The sequence below is a fragment of the Cheilinus undulatus genome, linkage group 5, assembly GCF_018320785.1.
Source record: "Cheilinus undulatus linkage group 5, ASM1832078v1, whole genome shotgun sequence".
In the NCBI taxonomy this organism is placed as follows: Eukaryota; Metazoa; Chordata; class Actinopteri; order Labriformes; family Labridae; genus Cheilinus; species Cheilinus undulatus.
The window spans coordinates 5,649,422-5,664,241 of record NC_054869.1 but is presented as its reverse complement, the minus strand read 5'-3'; the positions used below and the strand labels follow the sequence as shown (position 1 = coordinate 5,664,241).

General features: G+C 37.7%; 1 protein-coding gene across 1 annotated transcript in view; it reads right to left on the bottom strand.

Moving 5' to 3' along the window:
* Positions 1-3,279: 3,279 nt before the first annotated feature.
* LOC121509685 (V-type proton ATPase 116 kDa subunit a2-like) overlaps positions 3,280-14,820 on the bottom strand; it is a 43,076-nt gene continuing 31,535 nt past the window's right edge. The window contains exons 16-20 of the mRNA XM_041787263.1: positions 11,221-11,340; positions 10,796-10,915; positions 10,585-10,702; positions 8,085-8,256; positions 3,280-8,006 (exon numbers count right to left, since the gene is read on the bottom strand). Coding sequence (XP_041643197.1) covers positions 7,904-8,006; positions 8,085-8,256; positions 10,585-10,702; positions 10,796-10,915; positions 11,221-11,340 — 633 coding nt within the window. The 3' untranslated portion in view covers positions 3,280-7,903. The remainder of the gene's footprint in view (positions 8,007-8,084; positions 8,257-10,584; positions 10,703-10,795; positions 10,916-11,220; positions 11,341-14,820) is intronic.

The following is a 14,820-nucleotide window of genomic DNA, read 5'->3' as shown; positions in this document are numbered from 1 at the left end:
TCTTGCCACTCATTACATCTTTATCTCCTCCATGTATTTAATGATATAATTGAGTATAGTATGTAATTAAAGCCTGGACAGCTCTTATACAATCAGAGTATATTCTAACGATCAGCCATAGTTCATGCTGAGCTAGCCAGACTAAAAAACAAAGTATTCCCAAAAAGTGTAGAATGTAAATAAAAACAGATTTGCAACTCTCATAAAGCCAGATTTTATTCACAATAGAACACATCAGATGTTGAAGGTAAGACGATTTTCCCATTTCCTAAAAATATTAACTCATTTTGAATTTGATGGCAGCAACACATCTCAAAAAAGTAGGGGCAGGGGACAAAAGGCTGGACGAGTAAGTGGTACTACTGATAAACAGCTGGGGGAGTGTTTTGCTACTTATTAGGTTAAAATGGCGACAGGTTAGTGCCATGTTAGGGAATAAAAGGAGCAATGTAGAGACACACAGTCTCAGCAGTAAGACGGGCAGAAGTTCACCAATCTGTCACTTGTGGAATAATTTCAGAAAAAATGTTCCTCAATGTAAAATTGGGATGAAATTGAATATCCCACCATCTACAGTCCTTAATATCATCAAAAGATTCAGAGAACCTGGTGAAATCTCTGTGCTGAGGGACAAGGCTGAAGGTTAATACTGGATGCTGGTGATCTTCAGGCCCTCAGGGGCTGCTTCATTAAAAAAAAGGCATGATTCTGTACTGGAAATCACTGCATGGGCTCAGGAACATGTCCAGGAATCACTGTAAACACAGTTCACCGTACCATCCACTAATGACAGGTGAAGCTGGACCATGCAAAGAAGAAGCCATATGTGAACACAATCCAAAGACGCCGCTGCCTTCTCTGAGCCAAAGCTCATTTAAAATGGACTGAGGCTAGATGGAAAACTGTTCTGAGGTCAAATTAATCAAAACTGAAATTTCTTTTTGGAAACCATGGATGCCGTATCCTGTGGACCAGAGAGGACGGTCACCATCCAACTTGTCATCAGCCTACAGTTCTAAAGCCTGCATCTCTGATGGTATGGGGTTGCATTAGTGCCCATGGCGTGGACAGCTTACACATCTGGAGAGGAACTATCAGTGCTAAGAAGTAGAGAGAGGTTTTAGAGCAACATATGCTCCCATCTAGACATCTCTTTCCTGGGAAGGCAAGACGATGCTAAACCGAATACCACATCCATCACAACAGCATGGCTTCACAGTCTGGACTGCCTGTCTGCAGTCTAGACCTTTCACCAACAAAACATCTGGAGCATCAGAGAAGGAAAATCTGACAAATTAGACCCGGGAGTGCTGAGCCGCTAGAATCCTCAATCAGACCAGAATGGGACAACATTCCTCTCCTAAAACTCCATCAACACTTCCCAGATGTTTACAGGCTGTTTTTAAAAGAGGAAGGCGTGCTGTATGATGATAAACATGGATTCTACATGTTAAAATTAAAGAAAGGATGTGGGCTGCATTAGAAGAATGAATTAAAACACTCAACAGTCCATACACGTATAATCAGTGTTAACAAAGGGCTAGTGGTGGCTAATTAGCTTTTATTCTCCCCAGCACACAAAGGAACAAAATTCAATCAAAATTTCACACCATAATAGTCCATTTTTTTAAATCTGTTGCAGCATTTACTGCAGCTAAAGTGCAGACATCACAACATGTGACAATCACCTCTCCTTCCCTTAGAAAACATACCAAATCCCAAAGAATACAAAAACAACCACAGGCAGGTTTAATTATTTACCTTCTGAGATTTATTACAGCTCATCTTCTGTGTTGATCTGGAGAGCAGATATTTCTAAGAGAAGGGCTGAGTGAGTTAAATTGAAAGTTTTCCCACGACTGGAATGTTAAAAAGTGGCAGACCCAAAGGCAACACTGTGAATGCATACCAGTAAAATCAGATTCTAATTACATTCATATTCAATCCTGATGCAACATTTTAAAATACAATAAATTAAAAAACCTGTATAAGTATATACATCTCATCATGGCGCCCCTGTCTGACTTTGCAGTGCTTTGGCACCACAAAGTAAGATTCTAAGAGTAAGTGAGGAAAGATACAGTAAGCTGTCATTCGGTTGGCTGTGTTTAAGGCTGTCAGTGCAACGGAAAGTTAAGCTTTAAGTCTAAAACTGGAAGGTGGCTCAGAACACAACCATCAACATATTTGTTCACAGGAAAAAAAAAAAACAAAGCAGGAAAGAAAGTATCATCTCCCCTAGGAAAGGGTAGATTTATATTTTACATTATTGAGCACAATATTTTGAGAGCTGTTTTAGGGATTTTTATCTTACTCTGCACTTACATCCATTAGATTTTAAACTTGAAGGTCGCTGGTTCTCATGTTCATCCCTTGCTTGTGAACACTATTTTCAGAACACTGACTCTGACTCCACTCTGACTTTATGATAAACTTGTCAGATTTTAAATGTGGGTCAGGAAGTCAGCTCAATCTGTCCCCATTTTTATCTCTTGCTTATGAATGCAGTATCTAATCAATGCATAGTAGAATTTTCTTCAGACCTTGCACAGATTTCCACTCTGACTCAAGGATAAAATGAGTACATTTTGGGGGTCTAGGGTCAAGTCAGTCGTCATCACTTACTTGTGAATACAAAAAGGGGATTTTTCTTTGAATCAAACGAATATCCAACCTGACTAAAGGATAAACTGAACAGGTTTTGGCATTTAAAGGTTAACTCAGCAGGGCCAAATATTCATCAGTTTCTTGTTAATGGAGGGTCTCAAGAACTCTGAGGTTTTCTGTTTAAACTTTGAAGAAATGTCCACTCTGACTCTGGGTTGAACTGAGGTTGTAAATCAGAGGACAACTCAGTTGGGTCTAATGAGCATCCCTTGCTTGTGAGACAACATCTGGAGAATGTTGTGATGGATTTTCTTGAGACTAGGGGAATTACTCATTAGATCATGGAGGTCTTAGAACAATACAAAGTGTCTAACGTTCAATTTGCTAACCTGGCACACCAGATGGATTTGTTTCACACACCCATCTGGTGAACCACTCATAGACAGCATTTGGGAAAGGGCAGAGCCTTTCAAAAAAAAAACTGAGGGTGATTGGATGAACATTCTGTCACATCTTTGTGGGTCAATCAGAGCAACAAAACGTGACGTAGTCACTACCAGAGGAGTAAACTCCATAGAGAACTGACTGAATGACTTGTCGTTTTTGAAAAGAAAACAACTCACTGCTGTTCTTTGTTTTTCTGTTAACAAAGAAATCTCGTCAAGTTCTGATAAAACTGAAGATTTAGCAACATCCACGCTAATGTCTTCCGCCATAACTACACCGGCCTCTTGTCATTCCCAGCTTATGTCACAACTCCGCTGCCCCTCAACCCTGATTGGTCCTGTCAGGTTCTGACCCGGCCCAAGCGGTTCAGACGAGAGCTTTCGCCACTGAGAAACACGGAAACGGGCGTACCATCTGTTTTGCAAGGTTACAATCTTGCCTTTGGAAGTAAAATCTGAAGAATTCTGTAAGGGATTTTCCTCAAACTTGGCACAAATGTCCACTCTGAATGGAGGATATACTCATAAGACTTGGATGTTTTAAGAACAATCTCAGTGGGTCTACTGTCCATCCCTTTCACGTGAAAGCATCATCTCCAGAATGCTTTGAAGGATTGTCTTCAAACTTTGCACAAATGTCCATTCTGACGACAGGACTAAATAATCCGGTAATGAAGTTATGTGCCAGAGGACAACTCACAACGCAAATGGTAATCCCTTGCATTTGTAAGCAATATCTGAAGAATACTATGGCGGATTTACGTCAAACTTCGCACAAATGTCCAATCTGACTCAAGAAAGAACTGATCAGATTATAGGGTCGTGGGTCAACTGGGTCCAAGTTTCATCCCTTGCTTATGAAACAGTTATCTTATGAATGATGTGAGAGATTGCACATATATTCACTCTAACTTAAGGACCTCATCATTAGATATCGGAGGTAAGAGAAAAATGCCAACCGGTCCATTGTTCACCCTTTGATGTTAAATCAAAGGGAAGAATTCCTCTGGGTATTTTCTTTCAATTTTGCACTGATGTCCACTCCGACTCAGTGATGAACTGGTTAGATTTTGGAGGATCTAGGAAAAAAGTCAAGGTCTTTGGGCCTCATGTTAATCACTTGCTTAATAGACTACCTAATGGGATTTTTTTTAAAATCAAACTTTGCATGTATCCACCTCGACTAAAGGATGAGCTGATAAGATTATGCGGTTGTGGGTCAGGGGAAACTCGATTGAGTCTAATGTTCATCCCTTGCTTATGAAAGCAACAGCTTAAGAATGCATTGAGGGGACTTTGCACTAGCATCCACTATGACTTGAGGATGAATCGATTAGATCTTGAAGGTCATAGGTGAAATACCTTTAGAACACTGAGGGATTTTTATCAAACTTTGCACTAAAGCCTGCCCTGACTCAAAGATGAACTGGGGAAATCAAGACCAGAAACCATTTCTTCTTGACCACCTTTCTGTCACTGTCCGGCCAATGTTCACCTCACAGAGGTGTATAACCACCAGTCAGCAGGCCATCCATTTCCATGAAAAGACATAGACCTTAAATCTGTTCATTACAATTCAAAGCACCTTTAGTATGTGTATCAAAATATTGGTGTAATCCATGTTCTTATTATTTATAAACATCTTAAACAGCTTATCTTTGTCTGGTTTTTAACCATTTTAATGTGTGCCTGAAAGCTCGAGGTGGACATTTTTCCATGTATATGCACTACATTTTGGGGTAATAAGTACAGTTAGTTTGTATCCTCAAGTTCTTGACTTATTTAGCTTTTAATCTTGGGATAAGAAAGCTAGTTTCCCATGACAATGTGTCAATTTCTATGTAAAACACATGCAGCTTAAGTGGCTGAAAATCTTAAACATTTCCTGATTCCTCAGGATGTTGCTATCCGAGATCTGCTACCAATAAATGCATCATTGGAAAATCAATTGTGGACATGAGTTACTACTAAGTCAAGTCTCAGACAACATTGTGCAGTGTAGCATACCGGTTTTGGTGCAAAATACCTTTTGAATTTGCGAAAACAAATGCAGTAATATCCCCATAAACAGCCTGTACAGTCTGTGCTCTTAGCCGCCTTCATGCTGCTTCAAAGATGTGTAAAAAGATTCAAGACAAAACGTTCTTCCTTGTTTCAGCTGACAGCAATGGTGGGAAGAGGGTTAAAGTCTTTGAATCTTCAGTGCTTTAAAACAACATGTTTTAAAATGATGCCTCAAGATAGAGAGTATCTAAAAGTACAAAAAAATTTACCAACAGATTTTCTTTCAGATTTTTAACCCAACCCTGCAACAAGAGAAAAAGAGCATTAATGGTCTACTTGATTTCACAAGCTGGCTGCTGCTGAAGCTTCTTAAATCCTGTTACGGCCTCATAAAGATGCAAAGTTACATTTGTGTCTTTTACATAGGAGGAGAGAAGAGAGGGTGACACTGCCTAAACTGCATGAATACACTGGCAATGTTTTAGAGTATAAACACTGAAAAAGCTTTTAGGCAATCTAGGCAATGTGCAGGATTTTGCATTTTTTGATGAACTGAAACAAGAAATAAATCAACATTGGGCGCCTAGGATTTCTACTTTATTGGTTGTGGCATGGGCTACATGGGCCTCAGAGCAAGAAGGTCCCTAGTCAGGGCCTTTCTGAGGATTTTTCTGTGCCGAGTTTGCATGTTCTCCCCATGCATGCGTGGGTTCTCTCAGGGTACTCCGGCTTCCTCACACCAACAAAAACATGCTTGCCAAGTTAACTGGGGACTCTAAATTGGCTGTAGGAATCAAAGTCTTGGGACCCAGTCGTGGGCAATGTCTTGTTTTCAATCAGCAGGAAATTAAAAACAAACTCCAAAATGTTCAAATTGTACGAATGCACAGGGAATTTTTGGACATGCAAGTGCCAAAATAATCCTGATCTCACAGTGCAATTTCAGCTCCTTTAAGCCTCTATTACTCCACCAGAAGTAAAAAAGGCTGCTGGGCTAGTGTGTATAAGTTTGCTTGTCACTGCTGATGGGTTTAATAGATGTAGTTTATTTGATAGCCTAGTCAGCGTTAATCAAAAGTGTGGAGGCGTTCAAAATGTCTACCAAAAATGCAACAAAAGAAAGCAAGGGGGCAAATAACATTCACTGATTGGTTAATGCTGACTTTTCTGAAGTCCTTTTGAGGTCTAATCTTGCAAAGCAGATGGATTTGCCAAACTGTCATCAGGCAGATCCCCACCATACAGGACATTGAACAAATCACCTTCTGAGAATTATTTTGAAAGTTCTGCCCTTCCCAAACCCTTTGTTTGGAAGCTTTCCCAGATGAATGTGAAATATAACCATGCAGTGGATAAATGAAACAGTCTATCCAGCCTGTGAGGTTATTATGGGTCTCAAAAAGAAGCAGCATTAATGTTGCTGAGGAGGTGACGGATACATCGGTAAAGTTTAGATACTGAAAGGTTACGGATATATTTGTGAAATTTACACAGAGTGGAGGAGTTTATTTGCAGTTTTTGGTCACTAAAATAAGGCTGAACGATTTGCAAAAATTATGTAATTGTGATTTTTTTTTTTCCCCCCAGTATTGAGATTTGCAGCTAGGGTTATGACTTACATGAACTTATGGTAAGCTTTGTCAATATTAGAATGGACTAGGGCAGAACGTAAAAGAAAAAAATTTATTTGCAATTATTGTTGCTCATATTGCAAATTTGATATCAACTGCTTTATTGAACGAGGATTATTGTTTTTATGTTACTCACTTTAATTAAGAAAAACATACATAAAGCACGAAAAGGACAATTTTTGTGAACCATTTTATAAAAAAATGACACTTGAATGTTTGCAAAAGGTGCATTAAACCCTGCTGCAAAAAAAATGAATGTATTAAATTTGTATTTTGACATATTTCAAGTTAAGCAATATTGCAACGTCTGCTATTAGTAAATTGCAGCATGCCATATTGTGATTTAATCTCATTTGTGATTAATTGCACAGCCCTGATTCAAAACAAGAAATTACCAAAGATGTTGCCTTGCAGTAAAAACAGAAGTCATTGTGGAGATCATCGTAATTTTTTTAACTTTGATGTGCTACTAGTAAAATTCAAACAATACTGATATCTGCTTCGATACCATGGCAATAAAATAAAAGTCCTAGGCAGCCCATGTCATGCCAGTTCTTGTTTTCAGTCTCAAAAACTGCATGCAAATTCCTGCAGACTCCTTAATTGTACATGTTTCACTTTTAGGTAGCAAAAGGTTGCCAACATATTTGTGCAGTTTAGACAGGATGCAGGAGTCTGCTTGCTTTCTGGCAGGTTCACTCCTCTCCTGAGCACTTGCCTTGTACAATAAATGCATTTTTTTAACTTAAGCACTTTGTGACATCTTCATCCACTGAGATTTATATCTCTTGAAAACACGCTACTGAAAGTATAGCATTGAAAAAACTGACAGCCTTCATAAATATCATTTGATTTTTACAGATAAATTGTCTTGTCAAACTCTGCTAACCCAACACCTCATCTCTCTTTTGCCTTCATTATCTCTAACATGGTACACTAGGACAGTAGATTGAAGGCAATGCTCCATTCAGTGTAAAATAAATCAACCAAACCAAGCTATTTTATTAGCTATATTGGAAATCTGAGTATAAAAAGAGCTCTTGAAACCGTTGGTAAGGCAGTATGTTTCAGTCCAAAGTCCATAAGGCTCACCGTACAACTCCTTTCCTTGAAAAGATGTTAAAATATTAAAAAGACAAGGTGTTATGTTTTAAATGTCGAGCTGCTCACTGGATTGGTTCAGTTTACCACCTGACAGCATTAGTAGAAAGTCTTTCACAGTAAACCGTCGTTCTCAAAGCTTGAGGGCAGCAGAGAGAAGGAGAACGGGCAAAACTTGAATCCACTGCCACTGTAGAATTTATTCTGAAACTCCACCCTGAAAAGAAACACAGCTGAGTGAAACACTGAGAACAAAGAAAACACTCTGGTTCTGCTAAGAGAGAGCTGCTTTTACCAGTGGAGCCGGAGAGCGTGAAGGAAAGCAGACAGACCCTCCATCACTAAGAGGATGGACACAGTGAGAACGGCAAACAGGCCAAACACGGGTACCAGGAATAAAACTCCCAGGGTGCTGTTCATCCGGAGTCCTACTCGCATCACCATCGTCCATAACACCTCAGAGAGCTCTGTCAGTGGATAAAAGCAAAAATACAGGGTTTAAATTTATTATCTAACAGTTCCCTCATTTGGAGCTGAAAAGTGTGTTGAGCTATTATTGGGTTCCTATGTTGGAACTATTTATTCCTGCAACTTTTTAACACCTTTTCACCACGTTTTCCACCCATTGTTGTCGCTTCTTTTTACCACTTTTAACCCACTTTGCTGCTTTTTAACATTTGTTATGGCTTCTCCTTGAAATTTTAAACACACTTTTGCCACTTTTTTAAATGTTTTTGCCACATTTAACCCATTTTATGACCTTTATCACAAATTTCTGACCCTTTTTACCACTTAATTTTGCCAGTTTTTACTCCGTTTACCACTTGTAGCCCAGTTTTTTGTACCATTTTTTGTCCATTACGCACTTCTTTTTGCCATTTTTGCTCATTTTTGCCATTTTTGTCAATTTTAATAATTTTTTGCCCCTTTTGGCCCATTAAATGCTCATTTCTGCCACTTTCACCAATTTTTGGTACTTCTTTTTTTTTTTTGCAAATTTTCAACTGTTCATGCCACTCCTCTTTTGCCTTGTAACCCATTTTTGCCAAATTTTTTTGCAAAATTTCAGCCATCTTTGACACTTTTAACTAATTTTTGCCACATTTTGCCGATTGCATTCCTTTTTGGCACTTTAACCATTTTTTGCTACATTTATTTAGACCTTTTTTGTCTTTTAGCATTTATTTCTTCCACTTTTGCCCAATTTGGCCTTTTTGGGACTGTTTGCCCATTCCATCCTCCTTTTTGCCACATTTAACCCATTTTTTCAACATCTTTTTCACAAATGTCTGACTGTTTTTGCCTCTTATTTTCGCCAGTTTTAACTCTGTTTAGCACTTTTAACCCATTTGGGCTGTTGTATCTACACTCTTTTGCCCATTACACACTTCTTTTTGCCACTTTTGCCAAAAAGTCTATACTACACAGTATAGACTTTTTGGCGCCTTTTTTTTTTTCAGTTTTTTGCCTATTTTTGCCATTTTTTGTTGCCACTTTCACCATTTTTTGCCTCTTTAACCCACTTTTGCCACTTTTTGCCCATTACACCCTCCTTTTTGCCAAATTATCCAATTTTTCCAACTTTTTCCAAACTTTTCACTTATTTTGCCAATCCTTTTTATCACTTAAACCCATTCTAGACACTTTTTAAACAAATTTTGCCCATTACCCTCTTTTTTTGCCTTGTAACCCATTTTTTCCACTTTTTTTTTGCAATTTTTTTCCCCATCTTTTTCCACTTTTAACTAAATTTGCAACCGTTTGCCCATTACATCTCTTTTTGGCATTTTTACCAATTTTTGCCACATTTTTTTAGACTTTTTTTGTCCATTATGCATTTATTTCTGCCACTTTTGCCCTTTCCATACTCTTTTGCCACATTTAATCCATATTTCCATTTTTGTTCATTTCCACCTGCAGTATTTTAGTCACTTCATTTTGCACATTAACCCATTTTTTATATCACTTTTTAAAGCTTCTATTTCAACTACAACTGTGCACTGTAACTTTTTTTTATTCACTGTTTTAATCTCTTTTTAATTTTTTCTTTTAAAATGTTTCCATTGTGTTTCTATTTCCCTTTGTCATTGTATTTTAATGTCCTGTGTAAAGCACTTTGAATTGCCTTGTTGCTGAAATGTGCTATACAAATAAACGTGCCTTGCCTTATTTTACTTTTTTAGACATTTTTTTCCCATTATGCACTTCCTTTTGCCACTTTTCACCCAATGTTGTATTTTCTACAAATTACTAAATTCTTTCCGATAAAGTTGTCTCAGTTTTTTTTGTTTTATTTTCCAGCATCCTGATGTTCATGTATATCAATGCCTGGCTATGAAGTCTGACATTTCTTCCTTAATCGTTTAGTACAGTGTGCCCATCCACATTTTTATCATTACCCATAAAAGAGTAATTCTGTTAGGAAAAGGGTTTTACATTTTTGAAAATGCTGCAGCATAAATAAATAAAACTATTTTTGTTGCTTTGATTAAAGTGGTTTATATTCATATTAAAAATAAAAAATAGTTACTAAAGCTTAACTACAGTGGATCATGGTTTTCCTGACCTCCATGGGCCCCCAGTCTGCAGCCTTGGAAGCTGATTAAAAATAACCTTGTAAATAAGGATAAGCCATTGATCTGTGCCCGTGATATACAGCATCCAGAGATTTAAGACATTGAGAAGATGCATAAATAAAACACCACCATGATAAATCAGTGGCATAAAACTGATAGCAACAAGCCTTTTCTTAGGTTAAATGACACTTGTGCTGTAATTTAAACCATGGTACTCACGTGCATGTGCCAGACTCAGAGCCCAGAGCCTGAGGTAGGAGGCTGTGTTTGAGATGCAACCAAGGCAGTACTCAATAGTGTGGATGGCCTGATGCAGGAACTCGTCTGCAAAGTCAAACTATCACAACAACAAACCTGAACTCAGCATGAATGACAGAAACCAGAAAAGAACCACAACAGTCACTGAAATAGATATTTTTTCTCTGCTGACCTCTTCTGCCTGTCGCTCTCCACTGGAAGAGAGGTCGCTGTGACTGCTGCCCTCCTCCATGTCATGAGCTCTCATCAGGTAGAGCTCCTCTTCACTGTTACGCCGTACGCGCTCATATCCCTGTGAACACCCCGGGAAAATAACCAGATTATCACAACTGCAGTCAGGAGACAAACTTGTTCACATCCAGTCACAAACTGACAGGAAAAAGCATTTTTTTTTTTTTTTTAAGATTTATTTTTGGCCTTTTTGCCTTTCTTATTTGATAGGACAGTGGATAGAGTCGGAAACAGGGGAGAGCGGGGAGAGACATGCAGGAAATAGTGCCACAGGCTGGAATTGAACCCGGGTCGCCTGCGTACATGGCATGCGCCTTAACCACTCGACTACCGGCGCACCAGTAAAAACGCATTATAAACACTCACCCTGTACATTCCCAGCCGGTGGCTCCCGTTGTGAAGCCAGTAAAGGTAGAGGGGTTTCCCCAGGAGTAAGACGGGCACAGTGAGGACAGCAATGACCACTAGAAAAACCTGCAGGCCGGTCTGGAAGAAGCACAATAATATTCAACCATTTTAATTCTAAATTTCAATATGATACTAGTCTTACTGCTTTTTGGCTGTTTGAAAGCCACATCAGTGAAACTTCAGCATCTTTATGGGACAGAAAAAGGTCTTAAACAATGCTAGCATGTAAACATTGGATTCATATGAACAGACAATCACTAATCTATCTCTCTGGGTTAAAATATGACGTAAAATCAGGATGCTTTCTTTCATTTTTGATCAAATTACTTAAAAGGTAGAATAAAACAGCACAGAACTATTAATATTCTTACAACAGCAGGCTATACATTTATCCATTTTAAAACTTTTTTTAGTACTTTCAATATCTTTTAGATGCCAAGAGCTTAAAATCACTGGTCCCCTACTTGGAGTCCTGGACCCCCTTGGGGGGGGGGCTCCAAAGATCTCAGAGCCCCGTCAGCTCTGAGGTTGTCATAATTAGATTTTTACATATCAATAAAAAATCATGATGAAACAAATATTTATCTCTTAAGACCCTGGGGGCACAAGTGAAAACATGGTGACTTTTCTACAACTTAGTAGTGACTTTTTCCACCAGAATCTGAAAGATAATTGCTGAGAATTTCAATAAATTTTCAAGTAATTTTCTTAGAATGTCTAAAACATTTGGAATACATGTATATTTTCTATTTTTCATGGGATTTTTTTTACACTTTTGTGAATTTGTTTTCCATAATGTTTCATTAAATTTTGCAGAATTCATTTGTAGACTTTTGTGAATTTTATCAGAAATTTTCAGGAATTTGCTTTAAAACTTTCAGGAATTATCATGGAATTTTTGAATAAATATCCTATTAGCTTTTTCAAAAAAGCTTGCTGAGATGTTTGGGCAATATTTGAGGACATTTTGGGGTAATTTCTAAAAGAATTTCAATTATTATGTAAATTATTGGTAATGTCTTAGAAATTTTAAGGCCTTTTTTTAAAGTTTTGGGAATCTCTACATTTAAAAAGGAGTTTCCCAGAACTTCTGCTGGAAATTTTGGTCATACCTGGCCTTAAAAGGAACCTGCATGATCAGACAAGTTCATCTTGTTGGATAAATATTTGTATCTTTCAAATGTATATTGAAATATTATGACATTGTGCTTTTCAAAGTAAAAGCCCACTTTGGTATTCCTTTGGAGAAACTCACTTCATTTTTACATAATGCTTTTATTTTGAAAAGCTGGCAGCACGCTTCCATTATACCTTGAATCCAGTCACTTGTAGGGAGGTTTATCTAGGTAAAAGTTAGGAGGAATGACAGAGCTTTGACAGCAGGGAGACAAAGCCAACACGCAGTAAACTCATGCCTGGTGTGAAAGCTGTTATGCAACCGCTGCAAGCAGCAAAACGTACTGCCAGTCTGAAAAACAGTTACTGCAGAGGAACCGTGAGGAGCGCTAGTGACGTCACACTACCAGCGCGGACCAAAACACGGCGACCTCCTGGTGAGTTTATAAGCTCAAACTTGCTCAAAATGCAGATATCTGGGATAGCTGGTGAATTTTTTTACTTCAATATACACATGAGAGGTAGAAATATCTATCCAACAAGATGAACTTGTCTGACATTTTTGGCAATTCTTAGTTAGTTTAATCGATCATAACATAACACAGCTGCAAACATTTTACACAGTATAAACATTTCAGACAAAATCAATTGTCAATAGACATTTTCAACTATTTAAGCTACCAACTTCCAGAAATGCAAACAGAAAACAGATAATCAGTCACACTTGTAATCTTCAAAAACAGCTTTAAAAACATTTTTTTGAAAACCAAAAGTGAATTACATGTTTTTAAATTTTTGCATCATTCCAGAATTTAACTCCAACAACAGAAACATCTCCTTTTCATTCCTTGTTGTACAATAAATTTACAAACACCTCTGAGATTATATGGACTCTCCTGAATTGAAAAGAACCTCTGCACTGAGTCCTGGAGTGTTTTTGATTTTGAGCTAAACATTATTTGCATTTTTTTTTGTAAAACAAATCATAAAATTTCATAACATGAAAATTTAGAAAAAGTGGGTCTGTGTGAGCATAAAAATCAGCCTTATTGATGATACGTACGGCTCGTTTTTGCAGTTTTATCATTGAATTTATGGTTATTTTCTGGTCGATCATGCAGGGCTCCTTTGAACAAGATCTTTAATCCATAATCAGCAAAAAGGTCTACACCAGGGGTCATCAAGTACATCTGCACAAGGGCCAGATTTATTCTCGACAGAGACCAAATACACAAAAAAATAAAATAAATATTTTGGTCTGACGGAAATATTATTGTAGCAGTATTAGCATTTTCTTTCAAAATGCAGGACATCTTTAGTCATTACCAGGGTGATTTGTCCCTATCTATCCCCCATTTTTGACACTTTTTTCCTCTTTTACCAATTTTTGCAAGATTTTCACCCCTCTTAAACCAATTTTCCTGCACGTTTTACCCACTCTTATCCATTTTTTGTCACTTTTTAACCCCTTTTCATTATTTTTTTTCAATAATTGTTGCAACTTTTGAATCAATGTTTGGCACTTTTCATCCATTTTGCTGCTCTTAAACCCCTTTTTGCAACTTTGCCGGGATATTTTTTGCTGTTTTTGCAACTTTTAACCAATTTTTGAATATTCTTGCCTCTTTACCTCATTTTTTCCAATTCTTTAGCCCATTTTAAGCCACTTTTTTCAGCATGTTTTATCCTCTTTGAGCTACTTTTCTTCTATTTTCTACTTTTTAACCCCTGGTCATTATTCATTGCACTATTTTTGCCACCACTCTTAACCCCTTTCCCTGCATGTTTTACCCACTTTTATCCATTTTTGCCACTTTTTAGCCCCTTTTCATCCATTCATTTTCATTTTTTTCAACATTTAAATCAATGTTTGCTTCTTGACCCATTTTGCCACTCTTTAACCCCTTTTGGAACTTTACCAGGCTATTTGTGCTGTTTTTGCCTCTTTTAACCATTTTTTTCCATTCTTGACCCCTTTTAAATCACTTTTCCAGCATGTTTTATCCTCTTGGTTCCACTTTTCTTCTATTTTGACACTTTTTAACCCCTTTTCATTACTTTTTTTGCCCTATTTTGCCACTTTTAACCCATTTGGGATACTTTCACCCAGTTTTTCCTGTTTTCACCAATTTTTGTCCCTTTGATCAAATGTTCAGTCATTCTAAAACTATTTCAATATTAATTGTTTGTTGGATTGATTTTACAGTTGCAGACATTTAAAGCCAAAGGATACTCCTAAACCACAACATCTTCTTTTCTGAATTTAATGAACTTTTGGGGGCCGGACAGGAAGCTTTGGGGGGCCTGATGTGGCCCCCGGGCCGCCAGTTGATGATCAGTGGTCTACACCGTACATCTCTGAATGACTGACACCATAGCATGACCATTGGCTGGTTGGGACCACTGCTTTTCAATGTTACAATAACCATTACTTTTACATTA